The 26,106-nt window shown below is 45.4% G+C and overlaps 1 protein-coding gene across 2 annotated transcripts in view; it reads left to right on the forward strand.

Annotated features, from left to right (window-relative positions):
• The first annotated feature begins 12,064 nt into the window (after positions 1-12,064).
• ZNF496 (zinc finger protein 496) overlaps positions 12,065-26,106 on the forward strand; it is a 34,210-nt gene continuing 20,168 nt past the window's right edge. Inside the window, exons 1-6 of one of the 2 annotated variants that reach the window (XM_081135018.1) lie at positions 12,065-12,185; positions 12,362-12,566; positions 14,501-14,601; positions 14,949-15,375; positions 15,753-15,936; positions 19,203-19,279. In XM_081135018.1, coding sequence (XP_080991144.1) covers positions 14,986-15,375; positions 15,753-15,936; positions 19,203-19,279 — 651 coding nt within the window. In that variant the 5' untranslated portion in view covers positions 12,065-12,185; positions 12,362-12,566; positions 14,501-14,601; positions 14,949-14,985. The remainder of the gene's footprint in view (positions 12,186-12,361; positions 12,567-14,500; positions 14,602-14,948; positions 15,376-15,752; positions 15,937-19,202; positions 19,280-26,106) is intronic. The other variant, XM_081135019.1, reaches the window with a different exon arrangement.

Below are 26,106 nucleotides of genomic sequence, written 5' to 3' on the forward strand. Positions count from 1 at the left end.
TTTTTATAGGAGAGTCCCTAAGAAAAAAAACTATATGCTTTTTAAATTTCCTTAAACTTTCTTCCCTAGAAGTGGAGGACTGAAATGCTGGTGGATTCTGATTTCAAATATCTGCATGGTAATTTGGAAATAAACGTTCATCCCTGAGGTCTCTTTCTATTCAATTATGGGAAAAGGAAGAGCTACGTCAGACCTGTTCCACCCCTGCCAGTGTGCAAGGGCCTGCCCTACCTAGCACTTCTTACTACCACTGAGTCGTGGCACCAAAGTTGCAGGCTCTATCCCCAGTTGGGGGCATGCAGGAAGCAGCCCATCCAACTACCCTCAAGAGAGCACATAATCTTCACTACCCTGTAATGCAGTTACCCCTTGCTTTCTCCTACCTCCATGGAATCTTCCTTACATTTCCTCCTTAATTTCAAAGGTATAAAAAAATTGCAAAACTGTTATTCTCCAGAGCATTTGAGGTCTTGCTCCCTGACATATGTTGTCATTTTGGCTCAGATAAACTCTTATAAAAAGTCTCTACAGGTTTGGACATTTCTCACGTGGAGCCCTGGATCAAGGAAGCCATACAGGATGGCAGCTGTGTTCACATCTGCCCCATTTGTTGAGTCCTGTTAGCCTCTCTCCTGGCACAGCTTGGGGGGCCCCAGGAAGGCCAATAGCATGAAACAGATCCAAGGCCCACCGAACAGGGGCAGAATTATAGCTTTTACTATTTGGGGCGAGGTTTAGAAGGCAGCCCTTTCTTATTTCTAAAGTCCACAGTGGCATGCACAGCTCACACAGGGGTTGTCAGCCTCTCTGAATTATGATTAATATAAATGCTATATATGCTATTAGCTGACTTTTTCTGTTTCCATAGGAACATTTGGCACATGTAGTTATACTCTTAGTCTTGACGCCCTTATCTATACCACAAAGTAATGTGCTTGTTCGTAGACACATTAGATTCCTTTCTTTAAAAGTGGTTAGATTTATTTCTTTGTACTACAAATGTCATTTCTAAAATGTTTTCATTACGGCACTTTGACTCCTACAGAAATTTCCTGCTTATATGTGGAGACTGTGACCACAGAGTAGAACAAAACAACCGCTCATTCTCTTTTCTCTAATGATGTTCATTATTTTCTCCATTCATGCAGAACTCATTAGGATTATAAACACCTCTAATTTGAGTCACAAAATGTTTTGGATAGAATTGTCAATGGATTTCGTCATTTTGGCTTCCCTTATGCAAAATAAATAAACTATATTCTAAACAGTAAAATAAATAAGTAAATAAAGCCTACAATGCGGGCTTTGAGATGCCCCTTCTCTGTGTATGTAACAATATCCAAACTTGTAGAGAATTTTTAGAAGTTTATTTGAGCCAAACTGATATAACATGCCTAGAAGCAAGATCTCAAATGTCCTGGAGAATAGCAGTTTGGCAGCTTCTTTTATGCATTTGAAATTAAGGAAGGAACCTAAGGAAGAGTCCACAGAGGTGGAAGAAAGCGAAGCGGGGATTAGATTACAGGATACTTAAGGTAATGTCCTTTCTTGAGGGTGGTCATGCCTTGGAGGGATATTACTTCTGGCATTTCAAAGGTGTGTTAACCTTTGGTACACGAGGACAATGGACAGGGCCTGCTTAACAACCTCTTACTCAAGAAGTTATAAGTCTGGGGTGTGACTGCCCACCATGACCTGCCCAGTTAGGAAGGTATGATTTATTACAGCACCCCTTTTTTTGTTCACATCTGCAAACTGCCACAAACTGAGAGGTTGTTGTTGTTGTTGTTGTTATTTATTGATCAGAGGCAGAGAGAGAGAAATATTAATTTGTTGTTCCACTTATTTATGCATTCATTGGTTGACTCTTGTATGTGCCCTGATTGGATTCAAACCTACAACCTTGGTGTATCAGGAGGTTGCTCTAACCAACTGAGCTACCCGGCCAGGACCAAGTTGAGAGTTTTTGATTCCCAGACTTTCCATGCATCTTCGAGAGAACTTTTACCTGACAATGTCTTTCTTCAACCTGGATAGACTGTTGGATCCAATAACAGTTGTAGGGCAGCCTCTTTCCACTTTCAACTCCTGTACTAATAATTGTCTATTTCCTTGTCATGCCAGTGAGCCAGCAACCCACACTTCTCCCTCCTGGGCTTTCCAAAAATGCTAACTGAACTCTGGTACCTGTCAAAGGTGCTGGTGCCTGATGAGAACCTTTCATCAACACTCCATTATATTAAAGACCCATTATAGTGTTGAGGACAAGAAATTCCTCTACACTCAAGGTTCTTTCAGCTGGTCTAATAATCAAACAGACATGAGACAGATTAGCAAAAAAACAAATTTAATACATACGTATGCATGGGGACCCTGTATGTATGAGAGGTTCAGAGACAGAAAGGGAAAATATGGCACATAAGATATCCTGAGCTAGGGATGAGGGAAGGTGCCTTGGGGGCTTCAGAGGGTCAGTGCAGGATGGTAATAAGAGCAGATGTTTAGCAATTAGAAGTTTGTCCTGCCCTATAGATAACTTGTAGGCATTGGGAATGGCACCAACTGTTAGACCTGTGGATGGACCTGGGTTCAGCAACCTTGGTACTTGAGTTCTGGCTAAGAAAGAATTCAGAGGAAAGACTCAAACTATAAGAGAACATTTATTTGTAAAGTCACAGAGGTAGAAAAAGTAATTCCTAGAAGAAATGGGCTTAGGAAACAAGTTATAGAGGTAAAAGAAGGGCCTTTGGAGCATGGGAGTGAGGAAGGTACTTATGCCTTTCCCTTCTACCTTCCCTTCCCTGTCGCCTGGGGATGGGGAAGGGGAAGGGGAGGTGGAAGGGAAAGTCTCTGTGATGCTCCTGGGAGGGAGAATGCTCTGGGTCCTCTGTCCTAAGGGTGGAGATTTTTGGGGGGGGGGGGGGGGGTTCCAGGAAAAGATCTCAACAGAATACTCAGCACCTTTCCAAATGTGTCCTTTCAGGATCTAGGTCTCCACTGATTGATTGGTCGGCACCAGGGTGGGGGGCCATTATTCAATACAGCTTGTCCTGAGATCAGTGGTGATGTAGCTCATCTGGTTTTGCTGCTTTTCTGGGCCTGGAGCTGAAATACAGCTGAGGCCTAGGTGTTATCTCTAGGGAGGAAAGGTCAGGGCGTTCAAACCACATGACCAGTGATATGCTAGGGGAGGAAAGGCCACCATGGGAATGAGGTCCCACCCTACAGTTTTCCTTTGCTAGGCACCCAGGGCTTTCCACCTTGGTCACCTTCTGTACCTGGCCCATAGTCTTGCTCTGCTCATGTCTGTCTAACTGCCTACCACAAATAACTCTCATTATGGGCAAGGCCCCCAATTCAAATTCTCCTAGGTAGTTAAGTGGGGCAGACATTTCTCTTCAGCCCACGGGGTCTTGGTTGCCTCTAGTTTAAAACAATCTACATACCACAGAAACACATCTTGAGGTTACTGGTTCCGAACCCTCACAATGGCTTTTGACAGTATTGGAAACAATTTTTAATTACCCATGACATTTGATGAGTGCTGTAAGACAGTTTTTTTCTGGGGACTATTGGGGTAGGTGTGGGGACTACCTCAGTGAGGTCTTGTAGTGGGGGGAGAGATGGGCTCAACTCTGAAAACAAAGAAAAGTAGAAATTTGTAGCCAAAAAGTAGGGTGGGGGTCAGAGAATAGAATATTACTCAGAGGAAACCTGAAAGGCAAGGGGGGTCTGGCTAAACTGACCTGACCGAAGGGGATTTCTGCTGAAGGCATTACCTAAGAGAAAGTGGGGAATGAGGGACCTGGCCAGACAGGGTGATCAGATATCTCGAGGGTGGGGGTTCTGGTTAAACTGACATGATTCTTTCTAAAACTGGATGATGCAGAGATGAACAGGGAAGCCCAAAAGTCAGTTCTACTTGAAAAAATACTCAGGGAAGCCTGAGTAGAGTTTGGTTCAGGAGAGAATTGTCAATGTAAGAACATCTAAACCTGCAGAAAATTTTTATGAGTTTCTTTGGACCAAACTGATGACAATTGCCAGGAAGCAATACCTCAAAATGTCCAGAAAATGACAGTTTTGCAGTTCTTTTTTCTTTAATTTTTACTTATTTATTAATTTGAGAGAGGGAGAGAGAGAAAGAAAAACATCGATTTGTTGTTCCACTTATTTATGCATTCATTGATTGAATCTTGTATGTGCCCTGATCGGGGATCAAACCCACAACCTTGGTGTATCAGGATGACACTCTAACTAACTGAGCTACCCAGCCAGGGCTGAGGGTGGTCACTCTTTAGAAGGAGGAACCTCAAAGGGGGCATTGCAAAGATGTGTTAACCTAGATATATGTGCAGAGGCAATAAACAGGGCTTGCTTAAGGCAAAGATGAAACTTTTGCTAAAAATGTTATATGCCTGGGGCATGACTATCTATCATGATCTGCCCAGTAAGAAATTTATGATCAGACCACCTGTGAGGTTACATTCCATAAATTCCACCATCACCCCCTTTTTTTTTTTTTATTGCCAACAAGAACAGCCCAGCCTTTTTCTAGCAGAATAGAATAGAGCAGGTATTATCAGAGTGAATCTTGATGTGTGTGCCTTTCTCTGGGCTGCAGGCAAAAAAGTGTGAGAAACACTGGCTTGCAGAGTAAAATTTAAACTCTTTAGCCTGGTGTATGAGGACCTCCAACTTCATCTCCAAGTTTGCCACACAGTTCCTCCCTCCAAATAGCAAATGTTTTCAAGAGTTCTCATCTTGCCCTGGCTGGGTAGCTAAGTTGGTTAGAGGGTGCTCCCAATACCCCAAGGTTGCAGGTTCAGTCCCTGGTTAGGGCACAAACAAGAATCAAGCAATGAATGCATAAACAGGTGGAACAACAAATCAATGCTGCTCTCCCTCCCCCAAAATCAACAAATAAAAAAAAGAAGTTAAAAAAAGGGGCCTCACCTTTTTGTAAGCTTCCCAGATGCCTTTCCCTCTGCTTTTAAGCTACTGAAACTCCAATGAGACTTAACCAGACATAACTGATAACTAACATCAACTTGAGCCACTCGGGGCAGACCAGGCAAGTAAGTCCAAAGCTCCTGTAAGCTCTGCCTGCCTGCTGACTGCCCTGTTCGTTCCCTTCAAAGTAGGCCCTGGGCCCTGGCCAGTGTAGCTCCGTTGGTTGAGTGTCATCCCACGCACCCAAGGGTCTCTGGTTCTATTCCTGGTAGGGACACATGCAAGGGTTTCGGACTTGATCCCCAGTAGGGGGTGTGCAGGAGGCAGCTGATCGATGGTTCTCTCCCCCTTTCCCTTCCTCTCTCTCTAAAATCAGTAAAAACATAATTTTTTTAAAAAAATAAATACTGAGACCCACCTTATCTGCAGGCCTCCCTCCCAGCTGTGAACACCTCTGCAGGGAAATCATCTTCTATAAACCTGTCCTCCAGACCTCACCAGGGAGGCATTTGGTTCCTCTCCCCCAAAGGTTAGGCCTCCCTCTTTGCATAAGGGCCACTTGTTCATTTATTTTATCTTCCTGCTGAGTCTATGAGGTTTTCACATCTTCAAGAATAAGCTTCACTTGCTCATCCTTGAGCCAGGCTGCTCTGAGCTGACACCCAGAGAATGCTAAATTGAATTAACTCAGATGAGGCCGGCAGGGCTGTTGGCAATTATCTCAATATTCTGGGAGATAACAAAGACAACCAGAATGCAAAGGAGAAGTGGATAGGGACACTGTCCATTTTAACCAGTTAGGTGTGGCAGATAAAAGGCAGGAAAAAGCTGACGGTGACAAGTTTCTCGCGTCATTGAATGGTCCAAATTTATCTACAAGACACTGTGAACAAGAGACTGCAAATAATCATTATACAACAAGCACAACAGTAAGATGGCTGAAAGTTTCCTAATATTGCAGGCCAAGCCAATGGGTGTGTATGGTGGGTGTTTCTAGGCCTGTGTTAGTTTCCTAGGACTGAGTTCACAAATCGCCACAAACCAGGTGACCTAAAACAATAGGAATTCATTCTCTCGCAGTTCTGAAGGCCAGAGTCTAAAATCAAGGCTTGGGCAGGACCTCACTTTCTGTGAAGGCTCTAGGAAAGACTCCTTCCTTGCCTTCTCTTAGCTTCTGGTGGTACCAGCGATCCCTAGTGTTCCTGACTTTGCAGACACATCACTCTAATCTCTGCCTCCATCCTCACATGGCCCTCATCCTGTGCATATATATTCACGTGGTCTGCATATAAAGATACCATCGTGGCATTTCAAGCTCACTCTAATTCAGTATAACCTTAACTTGTTTACATCTGCAAAGACCCTATTTCCAAATAAGGCCACAGAAGAGATTGAGACTTAAACATGTCCTGTTGGGGAACACATTTTATTTTGTTATTATTGTTATTGTCAAAGTATAAGGGAAACTTTATTTGGAAAGTTACAGAGAAGGGCCCTGGGAGCTTAGGAGGAAGAGGGAGAAAGATAGCATCTTGAGGGATGAAAGAGGGAGGAGAGGTGAGGGTGAGCTCCATAAAAGAGAGAGAGCATGCCCTGGGGAGGAAGGGGGTAGGGAAAGGCCCAGGCATGCTCCATAGAGACAGCTGCCTTATTTTATTATTTTTAAATTTAATCCTAAAATTACAGTCGATATGCAATATATTAGTTTCAGGTGTACAACGTAATGGTTAGACATGTATGTAATTTATGAATTGATCCCCTCATAAGTCTAGTACCTCTGTGACAGGATAGTAAGAAGCTAGGAAAATTCCTGGGCAAGTGGAATGGGGAAACTGAGACAAGAAAATTAAACAAGGCCAAGCAGTTTGGGCAGCTTGCAGCCAGCTTGTGAATCACAAGACCTTATCTCCCCCAACCACGGACACTTGAGAGCAAATGGTTTATACCCCTCCTCCCTAACCAGAGAAGACATAGCTTAAATCACCCTGGAACTGCTAAGGCAGGAAGGGGGAAGGGGAAAGGAAAGAAGGGAGGGTTTTATTTCACCCACTGAACAAAGAAGTCAGCTGTCTTAGGACTTGACCAAGTACTTGCACAAACGTCCCAAGAAAAGATGCAGCAAAGGAAAAGGGGGACTTTGAAACCTAATCTAATACCCAAGATATCCAGCAGAAGAACCTTGAAACCTATAGGGAGAAGGGCATAAAACTCTTTGAACCCCCACCAGGCACGTGCTCACATTAGCTGGGTGCCCACTTGTGCTTTATGCCAAGTGCATTTTTAATACATTTGCTTGCCTTGCTTCCTTAATAAATTCACTTGTTACAACGCTGCTACCCAGTGTCACTGGTCCTATGACATTGACAAGAGCCAAGGAGGGGACAGTCCTCTCCCTCCAACTCAGGGGGTTGTCTGATAACATCTTTTCTGGGGAGCATAACACCTCTTATTACAATATTATTCATTATATTCCCTATGTTGTACTTACATCCTTGTGGTTATTTTGTAACTACCAATTTGTACTTCTTTAATTTAAAATTTTTTTCAATTTGTACCTTTTAATTCCTTCACCTTTTTTACCCAGTCCCCTCCCCTCCCACCTCTGGCAACTATCAGTTTGTTCTTTGTATCTATGAATCTATTCCTGTTTTGTTTGCTTTACTTTTTGTTTTCTTGGATTTCACATACAAGTGAATTCATTTGTCTTTCTCTGTCTGACTTACTTCACTTAGCATAATAATGTCTAGCTCCATAAATGTTGTTACAAATGGTAAGATTTCATTCTTTAAATTTTTTTTTCTTTAGAGGTAGAAGAAGTAATTTGTAGAAGAAATGGGCTTAGGAAACAAGTTATAGAGGCAAAGGAAGGGCCCTTGGAGCTTAGAAGTGAGGAAGGTCAAGGTGAGGCACCTGGGGGGATGGAGAGGGGGAGGGAAAAGTGGGGGGCGCTCCCAGGAGGGAGAGCACCAGATTTCATTCTTTTTAATGACTGAATAATATTTCATTGTATCTATGTACCACATCTTTTTTTATCCACTCATCCACTGATGGACACCAAGGTTGTTTCCATATCTTCGCTATTGTAATTAAAGCTGCAATGAACATAGGGGGTACGTATCTTTTTGAATTAGTGTTTTCAATTTATTTGGATAAATGCCCAGAAGTGGAATTGGTGCATCATATGGTAGTTCTACTTTTAATTTTTTTAGGAACCTCCATACTGTTTTCCATAGTGGCTGCACCAATTTGCAATACTACCAACAGTGCATGAGGGCTCCCTTTTCTCCACATTCTTACCAACACCTGTTTGTTGATTTACTGATGATAGACATTCCCACAGGTGTGTGGTGATATCTCATTATGGTTTTAATTTGCATTTTCCTGATGATTAGTGACAATGAGCATCTTTTCCTGTGTCTGTTAGCCACCTGTATACCCATTTTGGAGAAATGTCTGTTGAGGACCTCTGCCCATTTTTCATTTTTATTTATTACATTTTTTTGTTAATTCTCACCTGAGGATATTTTCCCACTGATTTTAGAGAGAATGGAAGGGAGGGAGAGAGAAAGAGAGAGAGAAACATCGATGTGAGAGAGAAACCTCCTTCGGCTGCCTTCCCTACGTGCCCTGACCACAATCAAATCCAAAACCCAGGCATTTGCCCTTCGGTGCGTGGGACAACGTTCAGCTAACTGAGCCATTCAGGCTGAGCCAGACCTCTACCCATTTTTTTAAAAAAATTATCCTTTTTGTTCAAAGTATTACAGATGCCCCTCTTCCCCCCCCCCGCCCCCATTGATCCCCTCTACCTTGTATCTGCCCTCCACCCAGGCCTTCACCACACTATTGTCTGTCCATATCTGCATATAAGTTCTTTAGTTAATCTTCCCCCCCACCCAGGTAGATCTGCCTATTTTTTAATCTGGTTGTTATTTTGTTCTTTTGATGTTGAGTTGTATGAGGTCTTTATAAATTTTGGATATTAACCCTATATTGGATATATAATTTGCAAATATCTTCTCCCACTCAGTGGGTTTTCTTTTTGTCTTGTTGATGGTTTCCTTTGTGGTGTAAAAGCTGTTTAGTTTGATATAGTTACCTTTGTTTATTTTTGCTCTTGTTTTTGCCCTAGGAGACCTCTCCAAAAACACATTGCTAATACCAATGTCAAAAAGTTTATTGCCTATGTTTTCATCTAAGAGTTCTATAGATTCAGGCCTCATATTTAAGTCAGTAATTCATTTTGAGTTTATCTTTTACATGTATCTGTCTACTTTTTCCAACACCATTTATTAAAGAGACTGTCTTTAGCCCCATTGTATGTTCTTACCTCTTTTGTTATAGATTGACCATATAAGTGTGGGTTTACTTCTGGGCTCTCTATTCTGATCCATTGTTCTATGTCTCTCTTTGTGTCATCGCCATACTGTTTTGATTACTAGAGCCTTTTAGTATAGTTTGAAATAAGGTAGTGTGATACCTCCAACTTTGTTCTTTCTTAAAATTTCTCAGCCTGCTGAGAAATTATTTTTCTTTTTTTTTTTTTTAATATATCTTTATTGATTTTAGAGGGAGGAAATGAGAGGGAGAGATAGAAACATCAGTGATGAGAGAGTCATTGATCGAGCCCACAACCCGGGCATGTGCCCAGACCGGGAATCGAACCCTGATTGCCTGGATCCTATGTCGACGCTCAACCACTGAGCCATGCCTGGCCGGGCTTATTTTTCTTTTCAATAAGAAAGTTCATTTAGAAAGTCAAAGAAGCAGAAAAAGTGAGCTGTAGAAAAAATGGGCTCAGGAAACATGTTACAGAGGCAAAAGAAGGGCCCTTGCAGCTTAGGAGATAAAGGTAAAGATAAAGAGCCTGGAGGGATGGGAAAGGCACTGGTGTGCTCCCAAGAGAGCCCCACTGCCCTGACTTAATACAACGATCCAGCACCCCCTTACTGTTACCTGATGCCTATCCACTTTACTTTTCCTCTGCAGCATGGATCACTTAGCAGATCAGGGTATTGATTTTGTTAACTGCCTGCTCCCTCTCCCCCGAGTAGCTAATTGTGTTCAGGGATGTACTCTGAGCCACCTGGAAAGGTACCTAGCTCTAAGAGAGCCTAGTAGGTGCTTGGTATGTTTGTTGAATGACGAATTACTCCGTACTCACCAGTGAGGTTGGCAGCGTGATCTCTGTTTTCTAGATGAGGAAATTGAGGTACAGAAAGGTTAAGTTGGCCTGAGATCATCTAGTGAAGAGTCAGGGAGGCAGGATTTAACCCAGGTGCTCTGACTCTTAACCCCTGTGCTTATCGAAATACAAGAGAAATGCAAAGTAAGGGCAAGTTCTGAGCTGAGATGGGTCAACAGTTTGCAGGGAGATATCTGTTCAGGGGAAGGAGCTGGGCTGGGCAGTGGGGACTGACCTGATGCTGTGTGCTAGCAATCTCTGGGCTCTACATTTTACCTGCTTTAGGGCTGCAGGAGGCAGAAGGAGGAGCACAAATTTCCAACACTCAACAGCTGGTTCCCCAGCCAGTCACAGAGCTGGGAGCTCCAGCAGAGGGGCTACCTCCAGAGCAGTGCCACAGGCTGGGCTGTGCTAAAGCACCTAAGTCCAGCCTATCTCATTGGTCCTTGGTCTCTCCCATGGGGAGGCTCTCCTCTGCTCCATGGCCACAATGGTGCTGCTTGGTGCTCCAGAGAGGGGGGCTTAATACTGAGTGTTCAGTGAGGTCCCACAAGGGTGGCTCCCATTGGTATCAAAGGCTCCAAGTGAGATCTCTGGGTGATCCTGACAGCATCTGGCTTTTGGGGGAACAGTCACTGTTCACTAAAAAGAGCTTCACTCCTTTGCTTTCGTTCATTTCCTGCTGAAGTCACAGTCCAGGCATTTGACAAATGTGGCTCCCAGTAACTTCCACTAGTCAGGAGTGATAATTCCTAAAGGAAGAGAGGGGAGGCAGGAGGTCATGCAATGAGGAGACATACAGGGCAAGGGTCTGGCGTCTTGGCCCACTCACCTCCTCCTCACCCACTTAACCAGGCCATTTTCTTTGGAAGCACTGGTTTGTTCTGCTGCCCTGGAAAAAGTCTGACTGAAAACAGAGGTGTCTGCAGTCGGATGACCCTCTTGTACATGGAGACTTTTCTCTGCCTTCTGTTCCGAGGGAGAGTTTAACTTCAGTGCGTGGTCGATGAGGAGAGGTTTGAGGGAATCACTGGACCTGCTCAGGGGGTCCGAGGCACGCTTTCACCCAAGCTCCGGACTCTGGAAGACCCCTCCTGACTCAGGCTATGTTCAGCACAGGGTAGTGTTTGGGGGATCCCAAGGCCCTAATTTCTGCTTGCCTCTCACGGCTACTAGACTTCCAAAGGCCTCTGCCCTCTGCCTGCGCCGCTGGCTCAGTGTGGACCAAGAGCACCAGGCTTCCCCCACCAGCCGCTCGGGGTGAGGTTCAGCGGGCCCTCTGCGCACCCCCAGCCTTGTCCTCCTGATCGGAAAGGCCATACAGCGGGCCACCTCCCTTAAACTCAAACTCCGCAAATCTGTTTCACCCCAAGAAAGTGCAAACTGACACCCGGGTGTCCCAAGGCTGGGGAGGCGGGGAGATGGGGGGGTCTGCGTTCCCCTCGCCCTTCTCGCCTCTTTAGCGCCCGCAGCCCGCAGCGAGAACAGGTTTTGGCCATCAGTGGGTGGCGCCTGCCGGGGGCGGTCACGAGGGATTCCTAAATGGAGCGGCTTCCTTTTCCCATTCCAGCCTGCAGCCCCGGCCCCGGATCGGCCCTTCCGGGCATCCACAAGCGCCGGGGGCGTGGGAGCGGCGAGGACAGCCCGGGCGCCTTCCCCCGCCGCGCGCCCCCGCGCCCGCAGTGTCCTCGGCCACCGCCTGCGGGCGCGGTCCCCGCTGCGCCCTCCACGCACCGACGCGCGGAGGTGGGCCCTGGCGGCGGGGCCCACACCCCCGCGGGCGCCCAGGCCCGGACGCGCGAGGAGGGGGGCGGGGCGGCGCGGGGGCCGGGCTGGGGGTGTCGGATGTCACCCCTGCCCGCGCACACCTCGGCCGGGGGGCGGGGAGCGAACCACTGAGACGCCGAGACCTCCGCGGTCCTAGAGTGGAGCAGGAAGTGTCCCAGGGGAGGGAGCCGGAGGGTCCGGCCTTTCCTCTCCTCCGCGTCCGGCGGGCTCTGGCGGCAGCCTAGCCTGCGCGGCCGGCCGACGGGGACGCGTCGCGGGGGTGAGTGCGGCCGGCCTCCAGCGGCCCGTGCGGCGCCTCCCACCGCCTCCTCCAGCCCCAAGCAGCCCGGACTCCCGGCCCCGCGCCCCTTGACCCCGCGCGTCCCCCATCCCGGACCCGGTCGTCGGTTGATCTGCGGGCGGGGGGGATAAGGCAACACCAATATTGTTTTTCAGGTGCCTGCATTTGTTCCTGCTGCTTCCCTCCCAAGTGGAGCCGTGGTTTTCTGGATGAGCAGGAGACGGGGCTTGGCTGGCCAGGGACGGAATCGGGCCCTGCAGAGAGCCCGCCTTGGGAAGGATGAGGAGCGGCTGCGGAGACTAACGACGCGGCGGGAGCGATTTGAGTTGGACGCTGGGACGGAGTTCCAGGCTGTTTGAGGTGAGGAGCCGGGAGCTGGCGACCCTGGACGCGCGCGCCCGTGTGAGTGCGCGCGCACGCGCGGTGGGAGGGAGGCGGGAGAGGGAGGGCGAGGAGAGCTCTCTTTCCCTGGCCTAAAATGCCCTCCCTTTCCTTTCTGCTGATCCCGCGCTGTCCCTCCTCCTTGAGCTGCTTTAAGCCCCGCCCCGCCCCGCGGGAATCCTCCGGGACCCACGTTCGTTCATTCATCAGGCTTTACTCCTGAGCCTCCTACCGCCGGGTGCCTGGGTGACAAAGAGGAACGCCGCTGTCTGGTTAGGGCTGGTTCTCATCGGACACAGTGCTGCGGGTGGGGCCTGGGTACCCGAGGTTGGGGCAGACCTGAGGAACCCAGAGGCCCCGCAGATGTGGTGGCCGAGCTCAGGGACTTTGGGGTGGTGGGGCCCGGTTCCAGATGCAGGAGCAGGCACTGAAGGAAGGTTGCCATGGGGCACGCTCTAAGGTGCCCAGACAGACTCCTTGAGTCCTTTTCTGCTAGTCTTTTTGTTTTCCGTTGGAAAGGAAAGCGGTCCAGACACTTGGGTTTTTCTGACTGCCATTCCGTGGCTTTGTGGTTCTTCTGGCCTTCCTGTGAAACTGGAGTGAGGCCTGTATTCCATGGGGCTCTGCACTGTCGGAGGTTATAAGCTGGGGCGCCTCATACAATCTGGGTGTGGAGGTCCAGTGACTGTGCCCCATGGTCTTGGAGGCCTGAGAGAAGAGGAGGGACTTTCTCTGGCTCCCATAGTCTGTAAATAGTGGCTGTTACTCTTTGATGTGGCCTGTGTGTGTTCACTGGGGAGATGGAGGGGCCCTGAGCCCCACCATGCTCATGTGGAGGTTGTGCCTTCAGCGCCTTGCCTCTGTCCTGCCTGGGGATCTTTGGTGTGTGTAAGGTGCCTTCATCATGGTTTGAAGGTGACAAGGGTAGAGAAGGCCAGTAGAGGCAGGGTTGAAGGTCAAGGCATCTTTAAATATATGCTGAAGTTCATTATTCAGACTGAGCCAGCCAGGGCAGGCTGATCTGAAAGTGCTGGTGTTTTTATTGATTTTTAGAGAGAGAAGAAGGGATAGGGAGAGAGAGGAAAAAAAACATCGGATAGGCTGCTTCCTCACTAGGGATCTAGCCTGCAGCTCACCACATGACCAGGAATTGAACAGTGCACAGGATGATGCCCAACCAACTGAGCCACACCAGCCAGGACAAAGTGCTGGTGTTTTTATTTTTATTTTTTAAATATATTTTATTGTTTTCAGAGAGAGGAGGGGAGAGGGAGAGAGATAGAAACATCAGTGATGAGAGAGTCATTGATCGGCTGCCTCCTGCATGTCTCTCACTGGAGATCGAACCCGCAGTCTGGGCTCATGCCTTGACAGGGTATCGAAAAGTGATCTCCTGGATCATAGGTTGATGCTCAACCACTGAGCCACACTGGCCGGGCTGCTGGTGTTCTTAAATGTACGACAGTACTTTTCTCCAGGAATCTGAGGATATGGCTGTCACTTTTAACTCCTATTTCTTGTTTTTGAAATCCTTTCCCAAGGATATGTTTTTATTGATTGATTTGAGAAAGAGAGGAAGAGAGAAACATTGATGTGAGAGAGAAACATGGATCATTTGCCTCCCATATGTTCCCTGACCGGCGATTGGACCCACCACCCTTTGGTATATGGGACGACACTCCAGCCAACTGAGCCACACTGGCCAGGGCTTGTATTGGTATCTTCTCAGCCATGTGCTTCATATCCTGTCTCTCAGTGCAGACTCTATGGGGCAGGGGCAGTTCTGGCTGTGTGGATCCAGCAGATCTAGTACCAATAGTTGGCCCTGGCCACCAGCAGGGTGAGTTTCCCCTCCTGGATGTGCCTTCATGGTTCTTATCCGGAATATCTGCCTTTGTCTTTCCAATTCAAAGGGCTCAAGGGCAGGAACCGTGACTGGATCAGAAGCCCCAAGATAGCAGCCTACTTGGCTCAGCCCTCTTGGGTCCTCTCCAGGAGGACCTGACCACCGAAGGTATCGCAGAGTCTTAATTCCTTCTCTTTCTTTCCTGTATGTAGCCCTGTCAGTGTCCTGGTATGCTCTGAATGCCTTTGTCACATTGAAACGCCACTGCTTTTCTCTTGAACTTCCTGCCTTGTTTGTCTGGTTGACCAGTTAGGGGAATCATGTAATGATGCTGTCGGGGGGTGGTAGTTCCCTCTCTCCCTTTGTGTAAGGACCAGTCACGCTGACACTTCTCACATGTCCCAGGGCTTTTCCCAAGGGCTGGTCTCTGGGCCTTGTCATTTCCCCATCACCACCTTCGACACCTACTGCAAGAGACCAGAGTATTGAAGCCAGTGATTTCTGTTTGGAAATAGGGTCGTCTTCTGCTGCTGACCCCCATCAAATCCCATCATGCCCACAGCCCTGTGCCCCCGAGTCTTGGCTCCAAAGGAAAGTGAGGAGCCCAGGAAAATGAGGAGCCCACCGGGAGAGAGCCCTGGCCCCCAGGGTGAGCTTCCCAGCCCGGAGTCCTCTCGACGCCTCTTCCGCCGGTTCCGCTACCAGGAGGCGGCGGGCCCCCGTGAGGCCCTGCAGCGCCTCTGGGACCTGTGCCGGGGCTGGCTGCGGCCCGAGCGGCACAGCAAGGAGCAGATCCTGGAGCTGTTGGTGCTGGAGCAGTTCCTGGCCATCCTGCCCCGGGAGATCCAGGGCTGGGTGCGTGCCCAGGAGCCCGAGAGTGGAGAGCAGGCTGTGGCTGCTGTGGAAGCACTGGAAAGGGAGCCAGGGAGACCCTGGCAGTGGGTGAGTGGAGCAACTGCTCTGGGCTGGCTGGAGGTCGGGAGGAGAGAGGGTAAGAGCGGGCTGGGCAGCATTGTGGAGAGGGGGGCCACCTAGCGCCCCTGGCAGGGATGAGGAATTCTGTCTAGAACTCTGTGCTTTGGTTAGGCATACATGAGTGTTGGTTTCTCAGTAAATCAGATTATATTCCCTAAAGGCTCTTATTAGAAGGATGATAAGTTCTTCCCCTTTACAGCCTTGTCCAAGGCCTGGGCTGAGCCTCCAGTGGTCAGCTGTAGAGGTGATGGTCAGTAGGCCAAGGGAGGGATTTGCACAGCCTCTGGCCCTTGCTGGCTAGGGACCTCTCCACGAGTCCTGAAAAATTCTCTCTGGGATTGCAGCTCAAGCACTGTGAGGACCCCGTGGTGATTGACGATGGGGATGGCCCTCCGGACCAGGAGCAGGAGCCTCTGCCAGCAGAGCCCCAGAGCCACCTTGCAAAAAGCCAGGAAGCCCAGCCTGTGGCTCTGCCCCAGAGCCCCGGGCTTCCAAGCAGACTTCCAGGCCAACTCAGTGGGGACCCAGGTAGGGAGCCTGAGGGGTGGGAGAGGGGCCTGCATACCCCACCTTGTGCTTTGGCGGTGGCTCTTGACCTCAGCCAAACCCCTTACAAGGTCTGGATTCCTTCCTAGAGTAATTGAATCAGAATTTCCTGAGGGTGTCTGTTCTTATCATGGTGTCTCGTTCACCCAGAGGGACCTGTGTTGTAGGGGGCTGTCTTTGAGGCAGCACCGTCTTCTCTCTGTGAGGGCACTTTTCTGTCATTTTGGGGGGACAGCCGTACACTGTTGGTTGTCCCAGTAGGGCCTGTGTCAGGAGCCGAGTGAGGCCATGTCCTCTTGCCTCCCTGAACCTCTCTTTCCCGGCTAAACAACTCCTGATCTCAGGCTTGTTATGATGCTGCAAGGAAATACAGAAGTATTCTCAGAGGGTGAGAACAGGTTGGTGTCTCGGTTTGGGTCTTGACTGTCACCTAGCCGTGTCTGAATATCTGTACAAAGTGTGCTGGTGGCTACAGGTAGGTGGTCTTGGCACCAGCTATACTTGATGTTGAATCCTCTCGCTATAACCTGGGGCATGCTTCTAAACTCTTCAAGCCTCAGTTTCCTGGTCCATCCAAAGGAAATAATCATTACCTTTATTGGGTTTCTTGAAGACTAAAGAATTCTATCCATAAAATGCTGAGCAGGGGTCCTGAGCCAGTCCATGATTTTGCGTTGAAGTAAGCCTGGTGGGAAGTTGTGCTGCCCTCAGGTTAAGTAAGTGACCTCTGTGGTGTGAGGGTTACTTCCGGCAGACTTGCCACACTGTGCTGATAGCAGATGGAAAGGAGAGGGGATGCCAGGAGAGAGTATTCTTGAGATCCACAGTTGTCTTTGATGTAATAAGTTTTTCAATTGAAAAAGAAGCATATTAAATTTCTTTATAGGTGAAACTATATTGACTTCTGAATAAACCAAATTCTTCAGCCCCTCCTTGGTTAAAAATCCAGATAGTTGTATTAGTTTTCTAGGAATGTTTGAGCAAAGTCCCACAGACAAGGCAGCTTAAACAACAGACATTTACTTTCTTCTAGTACTGGAGGCTAGAAGATCGAGATCCAGGTGTCAGCAGGGCTGGTTCCTTCTGAGGCCTCTCCCTTTGGTGTGTGGATGGCCATCATCTCCCTGTGTCCTCATGTGGTTGTCCCTCTGTGTGTGTCTGTGTCTTGATCTCTCTATTTTTTTTTTTTTTTTTATAAATTTTACCATCTTAACTATTTTTTTAAAAATATATCTTTATTGACTTCAGAGAGAGGAAGGGAGATAGAAACATCGATGATGAGAGTCGTCATTGATTGGCTGCCTCCTGTACGCCCCCAGCCGGGGATCAAGCCCACAACCTGGGCATGTGCCCTGACGGAATCGAACTGTGATTTCCTGAATCCTAGGCTGATGCTCAACTGCTTAGCCACTCCCGGCTGGGCACCATCTTAACTATTTTTTTAAGTTGACTTAGAGGAATGCTCAAGTGAGGAGAAACATTTATGTGAGAGAGAAACATTAATTGGTTGCCTCTTGCACATGCCTTGACTGGAGCTCGAACCCACAAACTTGGGTTTTTAACCAAGGAGAGGCTGAAGAATTTGATTTATACAGAAGTCAATATAGTTTCACCTGTAAAGAAATTTAATATGCATCTTTTTTAATTGAAATACTTATTAAACGTCAAAGACCTGCCACCTTTGGTGCACAGGACGACAGACACTCCAACCAACTGAGCCACACCGACCAGGGCTTAATCTCTTCTTTTAAGGACATCAGTCGTATTGTGTTAGGGCCCATCCTGAAGATTTTGTTAACTTAATTACTTCTTGAAAGACCCTCATCTCCAAATATAGTCAAATTTTGAGGTCCTGGGGGTTGGGACTTCAACATGTGAATTTGGTGGGGACACAGTTTAAACTGTAATGACAGGCATAAAGGAAGCAACCATTAGCCCAAATAAACACTGCTTGTGCAGGCAGCCTGTGGTATGCAGGTTGTGGGTAGCAAGAATGCCCTCAGGAGTAGCTGCCCCAGTCTTAGCTGGTGCCTCTTTGGACTTATTCAGAGATAAGCCAGTTATGGGCTTCTGGTCAAAAGGCTCAGCTCTTTCATTTTCCCTGAGCAATAAAAATGGACAAAGTAGACATGGTGAGCTAGTTATTAGGAAGACCTTAAAGACACGAGTGATTTATTGTTGGGATGAGCCTCCAGTAAAAACCATATAGTTCCTAATCTTAAAAATCTTCCCCAAAAGCTAGATCTTGTTTAGAGGCTGAAAGTTTTCCACAGTGGTGTGTAAAAGTGTCCGTGTACTCATGTCCCATGGGAAAGGTAGGGTGAGGCTGTCATTCATCCCCCAAAAGGTGGCAAGTATGAGAGCAGAATGAAATTACCCCTAACATCCACACCCACCCAGCCTGAGCTTCCCCTAGCAGAGTGAGGAGGCTGCCTCTCGGGGATCCCCAATGTCACTGCTGGCTAGCTGTCTCCTGTTCTGCCTCCTGTTCCCGAGGAGGCAGAATAGTTCTAAATAGTTACACCTGTCCCTGCTGCTTCCTGGTGAGGGATGTGTTAGCTTTTACACTGATTTGACATGTGACCTGGGGTCAATCTTTAGGAGACCAAGAGACAATAGTGCAGCTTTCCAAGTCTTATTCTGTGAAAGGAGCACCATTTGAAACAGCTTGTTTTCTCATGGCTGCACCCTGGGCCAGGTATGTCGCTCACTGCATACAGAAGCCTGAGCAAGGTGTAGTTGCCAGTCAGGGAGAGAAATCCTGTTGGAATAGCAGTCCTGCCCCCCAGGCCTCAAAGTCAGGCCTAGAGAGGTGGTCCCAGTGCTACACTCTGCACTTTATAGTGATGGTTAGGGCACTGCAACAAGTGCTTTTTCCAGGGGCACCTAGCAATGACACAGTCTTCTGGAGTTTATAGTTTATAAACTTCCAGATGTATGCATTTCTGTGACCCTGGAGCCCCACAGTAATCTTCATTGCTGGCAGCTCTTACTGATATCTTGACTCAGCTCTAACCTTTATTTTCCCAATATTTCGGATCATGAAGTTGAGGCCCCTGCACCTGTGGGAAGTTACATTGCGACTTAGTGGCAGGGCCAACTCAAACCCAGGTATTCCCTGTTAAAGTGCCCATTGTCATGTCTGTGGTTTGCCCAAAGCTTTTTACCTGCATTATTTTGTAATCCTCCCTTTGCAGGTAAGAAAGGCGACCTTGGATTATGAGACACCGTTTTCTCATCTTTTTCAGTTCCACAAGACCCGTCCCTCCTTCAGGAAGCGAGCTTGAGGGACACACAGCAGGTGACCGCTCTCCAGCTGCCCCTGGTGAGTGACTTCTGCAAGAGCCCTTAAAACCCCACTTTGCCTCTCTGTCAGCTACAGGGAAGCTTTTCCAGGACGCTGGCCAGCCTTCTGTTGGCCACACAGGCTGTTCAGCCCCAGCCTAGAAAAACTAAGAGGACGACATGAGTTTATGTGACTCCCATCCCTCCTCCTGCCCCATAGTCCGGGCTGCTCACTGTGCTGGCTGTGCCGTCACTTTCAGGAGCCCGTGTGGACAATGGTGTGGATAACGAACATTCTGGAGTCCCCATCTCTCTCTCTTCCTCTTGGCATCTTGGTGTCCCCTCCAGTGAAAAAGGAAAGGGAAAATGTATATTTCTTTGATACCGTCACACAGCCGTGCAGAGGCCTGTTAGGGAATTTCCACATAAGGCTTACTTTCTTGGTGTCCTCCCCAGGTGGGAGCTGGTCTTGGTCTGGCAGGTGTCCTCACTCATCTCTTTCCTTCCGAGTTTCTGCCTGGGGCTGTGGTTGCTGACCATACCCCCCCTTAGTTTTTCTTGTGAACACTTTCCATCAGCTGGCATGAAATTTAGTTATTGCAAGAATGGCGGTGCTATAAAGGCATGGACCCTATTACTGTTTCTCAGCAGATGGAAGACTATCTATCTGAAGGACAATAAACATAGTTTGTTTTATGCACAGTGCATTTAACAGGACTTTAAACTTGGGAGGGGGTTCCAATCAGGATGGGAGGGAATTTGTTAGACACATGCAGTGGGGAATATCCATTCCCTTGGACCTGTTCCCTTGGAACATGCATGTGTTCCAGCATCTGCTGATGCCTTTGACCAGCATGACTTGCAAGGGGATGCTGTGAATTTGAGCTTTGGTGTTCATCTTTGAATTTCTCCAGGTCCCTGTAGATGCCACAGTGAGTAGAAGATACAGATTTTGATAAGTCAGTGCTGTGTATTTCTCCATTGAAGATTGTTCTGCCCAGTGCACTAAAAGTCACCATCCTGAAGGGCTTATTTTTTAGGGTTTTTTCTTTTTAATTTTTACTTTTAATTGTAAAATACATACAACAAAATGTACAATCTTAATCATTTTAAATGTACAGTAGTGTTTTTAAATGTTCAGTAATCGTAAGTATACTCCCATTATTACTGTGCAGCCAATCTCCAGAATTTTTTCATCTTTTCAAACTGAAACTCCTCAACCATTCAGTAATAATTCCCCGTCCTTCCATACCTCTCTCCCTGCACCCACCATCCCACTCACTCTAGACAGTGCACATAAGTGAAGCCATACAGCATTTGTCCTTTTGAGTCTGGCTTAGTTCCCTCAGTGTAATGTCCTCAAGGGTCATCCATGATGTAGCATTTGTCAGAATTTTCTTTGTTAAGGCTAAATGATATTTCATGTTGTGTATATAACCCAGTGTGCTTATCCATTCATTCTTTTTAAAAAAATATTTTTATTGATTTTTAGAGAGGAGAAGGAGGGAGAGAGAGAAACATCAATGTGAGAGCGTAACGTCAACTGGCTTCCTCCTACAGGCCCCCTATTGGGGATCAGCCCACAACCCAGGCATGTGCCCTGACCAGGAATCTAACTAGCAATCTTTTGGTTTGGTGCATAGGACAATGCCCAACCAACTGAGCCTCACAGGCCGGGGCATTTAATTCTTTGATGGACACTTGGGTTGCTTCCACCTCTTGGCTACTATGAATAATGTTGCTATGAACATGGGTGCATGTAAAGTTTTATTTATTTTATTTTGGTAATCATAGATTGACCTGCAGATGTAAGAAATAACCCGGCCCTATACTCTTTACACTGAATGATAGTGTCTTGTAGATACAATACAATGTCAAAAGCCATATACTGACATTAATGCACATAGGGTACAGAAATTTGCTTTCAGAAGGATCCTTCCTGTTGCCTTTTACAGCCATACCCACTGCTCTCACCACAGCTTCTCATTGGTCTTTGATAACCATTGATGTTTTTTCTAATAGTATTGTTTCAAGAACATTAAGTAGGTAGATTCATACAGTGTGTCACATTTAGGGATGGGCTTTTTTTTCTTTTTATTGAATTTATTGGGGTGACACTGGTTAACAAAATTATACAGGTTTCAGGTGCACAGTTCTATAGCACATCATCTGTACACTGTATTGTGTGTTCACCACCCCAAGTCAAGTCTCTGTCCATCACCATTTATCCCCCCTAAATCCTTCTCCCCTCCTTCCAGCCTCCTCCCCTCTGCAGTCACCACACTGTTGTCACTGTCCATGAGTTTTCTCTTTTTTTTGCTCAGTCCCTCCCCCACTCTCCACTCTCCACACCCCACAGCTGTCAGCCTGCTCTCTATGAGTCTGTCTCAGTTTTGTTTGTTAGTTCATTTTGTTCATTAGATTCCACATATGAGTGAAATCATATGGTGCTTGTCTTTCTCTGACTGGCATGTTTCACTTAGCATAATGTTTTCCAGGTTCATCCATGCTGTCACAAAGTGTAAAATTTCCCCTTTTTTGGTTGAGTAGTATTCCATTGTGTAAATGTACCACAGCTTTTTACTCCACTCATTTACTGATGGACAGTTGGGATGCTTCAAAATCTTGGCTATTGTAAATAACACTGCAATGAACATAGGGCTGCAAATACCCCTTCGAATTAGTGTGTTGTGTTTCTTCAGATAAATTTCCAGAAGTGGGATCACTGGATCATAAGGCAGTTCCATTTTTTAATTTTTGAGGTAACTCCATTCTGCTTTCCACAGTGGCTGTACAAATCTGCATTCCCACCAGCAGTGCATGAGGGTTCCCTTTTCTCCACATCCTCTCCAGCACTTTGTTGATTTATTGATGATAGCCATTTTGATAGGCATGACCTGATATCTCTCTGTGGTTTTAATTTGCATTCTCTGATGATTAGTGACATTGAGCATCTTTTCATATGTCTGTTGTTAATCTGTATGTCTCCTTTGGAGAAGAGTCTATTCAGGTCCTTTGCCCAGTTTTTAATTGGATTGTTTGTTTTTTTGGTGTTGAGTTTTATAAGTTCTTTATAAATTTTGGATATTAACCGCCTATCAGATGTATCAACAAATATGTTCTCCCATTCAGTGGATTGTCTTTCCATTTTGTTGATGATTTTCTTTGCTGTGCAAAAAATTTTTAGTTTGATGTAGTCCCATTTATTTTTTCTTTTGTTTTCTGTACCCAAGGAGATATATCATAGAAAATACTGCTACGAGAAGTGTCCGAGATTTTACTGCCTGTGTTTTCTTCTAGGATTATTGTGGTTTCGAGTTTAACATTTAAGTCTTTAATCCATTTTGAGTTTATTCTTGTGTGTGGTGTAAGAGGATGATCTAGTTTCTTTTTTTTTGCACATATGTGTCCAGTTTTCCCAACACCATTTATTGAATTGACTATCTTTACCCCATTGTATGTTTTTTCCTCCTTTGTCAAATATTAATTGACTATAAGGGCATGGGTTTATTTCTGGGCTCTCTGTTCTGTTCCATTGATCTATGTCTGTTTTTATGCCAGTACCATGCAGTTTTGATTACTACGGCCTGGTAATATAGTTTGATATCACCTAGCATGTTTCCTCCAGCTTTGTTCTTTTTTTTTCCTCAAGATTGCAGTTGCTTTTTGGGGTCTTTTGTGGTTCTATAGAAATTTTTGGAATATTTGTTGTAGTTCTGTGAAATATGCCATTGAATATTGATAGCAATTGCACTGAATCTATAGATTGCTTTGGATAGTATAGACATTTTAATAATGTTAATTCTTTCTATCCACAAACATGGTAGATGCTTCCACTTATTTGTATCTTCTTCAGTTTCTTTCTTTAGTGTCTTACAGTTTTCTGAGTATAGGTCTTTTACCTCCGTGGTTAAAATTATTCCTAAGTGTTGTTTTTTTTTTAAACACTTGTGAATGGTATTTTTTTTTTAAATATATCTTTATTGATTTCAGGGAGGGGGGGAGAGAGAGAGAGAGAGAAACAATGATGAGAGAGTCATTGATCAGCTGCCTCCTGCATGCCCCCTACTGGGCATCAAGCCTGAAACCCAGGCATGTGCCCTGACTGGAACTGAACTGCGATCTCCTGGATCATAGGTTGATGCTCAACCACTGAACCACACCAGCCAGGTGGTATTGTTTTCTTAGCTTCCCTTTCTGATAGTTTATTATTGGCGTATAAAAATGCAACTGATTTCTGCGTATTTATTTTGTGTCTTGCTACTTTACTGAATTCATTTATCAGTTCTAGTAGTTTTTTGTTGGAATCTTCGGGGTTGTCTATCATGTCATTTGCAAATAATGACAGTTTTACTTCTTCCTTTCTAGTTTGGATGCCTTTTATTTCTTCTTTTTGTCTGATTGCTGTCGCTAGGACTTCTAGTATTATGTTAAATAAGAGTGGTAAAAGCAGATATCCCTGTGTTGTTCCCTATGTTAAGGGAAATGCTTGTCGTTTTTGCCCATTGAGTGTGATTTTGGCTGTGAGTCTGTCATATATGGCCTTTATTATGTTGAGGTATGTTCCCTATATTTCCACTTTGCTGAGAGTTTTTATCATAAATGGGTGTGGGATTTTATCAAATGCTTTTTCTGCATCTATTGATGTAATCATGTGGTTTTTAATCCTTCATTTTGTTTATGTGGTGTATAATGTTTATTGATTTGCCAATATCGTACCAAATCTTACAGGGGATGGTTGTTTTCAATCAGCATAATTCTTTGGAGCTTCAACCAGTGTTTTGCATGTATCAGTAGTCTGTTCTGTTTTTATTGCTGAGGAACGACCCCATGGCATGGATGTACCACATGGTTTGTTGAACCATTCACCTGCTGAAGGAGATCTGAGTTGTTTCCAGTTTAGGGCATTTTGCATAACACTGCTGTAAACATTTGTGTACAGATTTTTGTGTGACCATCAGTCTTCATTTCCCTGGGGACACATGCCCAGGTATGCAATTGTTGGGTTGTCTGGTATCTTTTTCCAGAGTGACTGTACCATTTTACATTCGCACTATATTCCCCACATCTTGCCAACATTTGATGTTGTCACTGGTTTTAATTTAATTAATTAATTTATTTTCTTATTGCCATTTTCAGGGACCTTAATGACTTCAATGTCTTTAAGGCTCGTAACATGGCTTTACTATTGCCAGCTTTGTCTAAATTTCTGCAGAAACACATTCAGGTAAGCAGACTCATTGGCTGGCTTTCATTGTTTTTTATTTTAGCTATTCTGATAGATGCACACTATCTCCTTTGGATTTAAATTTGCATATCTCTCATGGCTAATGAAGTTGGGCGTCTTTTCACGTGCTCATCTGCAATCTCTATATCCTTTCCATAAAAGGTCTCTTCATGACTTTTGCCTGTGTTTTAATTGGATCGTTTTGCTTTTTTTACTGTTGAGTTTTGAGAACTCTTTATATAGTCTGTGTACTTGTCCTTCGTTGGATGTATGTTTTGCAAATATTTCCTGTCATCCCAGCCCTTTCACAGGGTCTTTAGCAGAGCAAAAGTTTTTAATTTGGGTTAAGTTCAGTTTGTTAATCTTTCCTTTTAAGGATCATTCTTTTGGTATAAAATCTAAGGACTCTTTGCCTATTTTTAGATCCCAAAGATTCTCTTATGTTTTTTCCTCTAGTTATCCCTTTTACATTTAGGTCCAGAATACATTTAAGTCTATAATCTGTGATCCATTTGTATTTGTCTGTGATCTCTAATTTTTGGATGCAGTGGAGAATTAGATCACAGTACTTTTTTTTGGTTAGTGGATGTCCAGTTGCTTCATCACCATTGGCTGAAAAGTTTGTTTCCACTGAATTACTTTTGTTTTCTTGTCGAAAGTCAGTTGAGCATATTAGTATGGGTCATTCTTGGGTTCTCTGTTTTGTTCCATTGATGTATTTTTCTTTCTTTCTACTAATAGTACACAGTTTATATGTTAGTCTTGAAATTGGGTAGACCGGTTCCTCTTATATTTTATTCTTCTTTTTCAAAATTATGTATTTTTGTTTTTTTGCCTTTCTGTATGCATTTTAGAATAACCTTGCCCATATCTGCAAAAAGTCCCACTGAGATTTTGATATAAATTTTGTTAAATGTGTGTGTCAATTTAGAGAGTATTGACATTTTTACTGTCTGGGGTCTTGTGATCTGTGAATGCGATATGCCTCTCTGTTCACTTTGATTTCTTTCATCACTGTTTTGTGATTCTCAACATACAAGTTCTGTATGTGTTTTGTTACATTTATACCTAAGTACTTCATTTTTTAAGCAATTGCAAATGGTATTATATATAGAGTCCTGGATTTTCTATGTAGACAATTATTTCATCTGCAAATAAGGACAATTATATTTCTTTCCAGCATTTATGCCTTTATTTTCTTTTCTTGACTCATTCCATTGGCTAGAACTTCCAGCACAATGTTGAATAGCAGTGGTGAGAGAGGATATCCTTTCCTTGTTCCCAATCTTTGGGGGAATGCGTCATCTTTCACCATTAAATATGCTGTTAGCTATAAGTCTTTGTAAATTTTCTTTATCAAGTTGAGGAAGTTCCTCAATTTTTTTTCTCTCTGAGGTTTTTTATTGTGTATGGGTATTGAATTTAGTCAAAGCTCTTTCTGCTTCAGTTGATAATGAACATGTGAATTTTCTTTAGGCTGTTAATAAGGTGGATTACGTTGACTGACTTTTTAATATTGAACCAGCCTTGCATCCCGTGAAGTAAACCCCTTCTTGTCTTGGTATAAAATCTCTTTATATATTACTGGGTTTTGTTTGCTATTATTTTGTTAAGGATTTTGTATCTATTCAGGAGGGATT

Source organism: Miniopterus schreibersii (assembly GCF_964146895.1).
Source record: "Miniopterus schreibersii genome assembly, chromosome: 4".
Taxonomy (NCBI): Eukaryota; Metazoa; Chordata; class Mammalia; order Chiroptera; family Miniopteridae; genus Miniopterus; species Miniopterus schreibersii.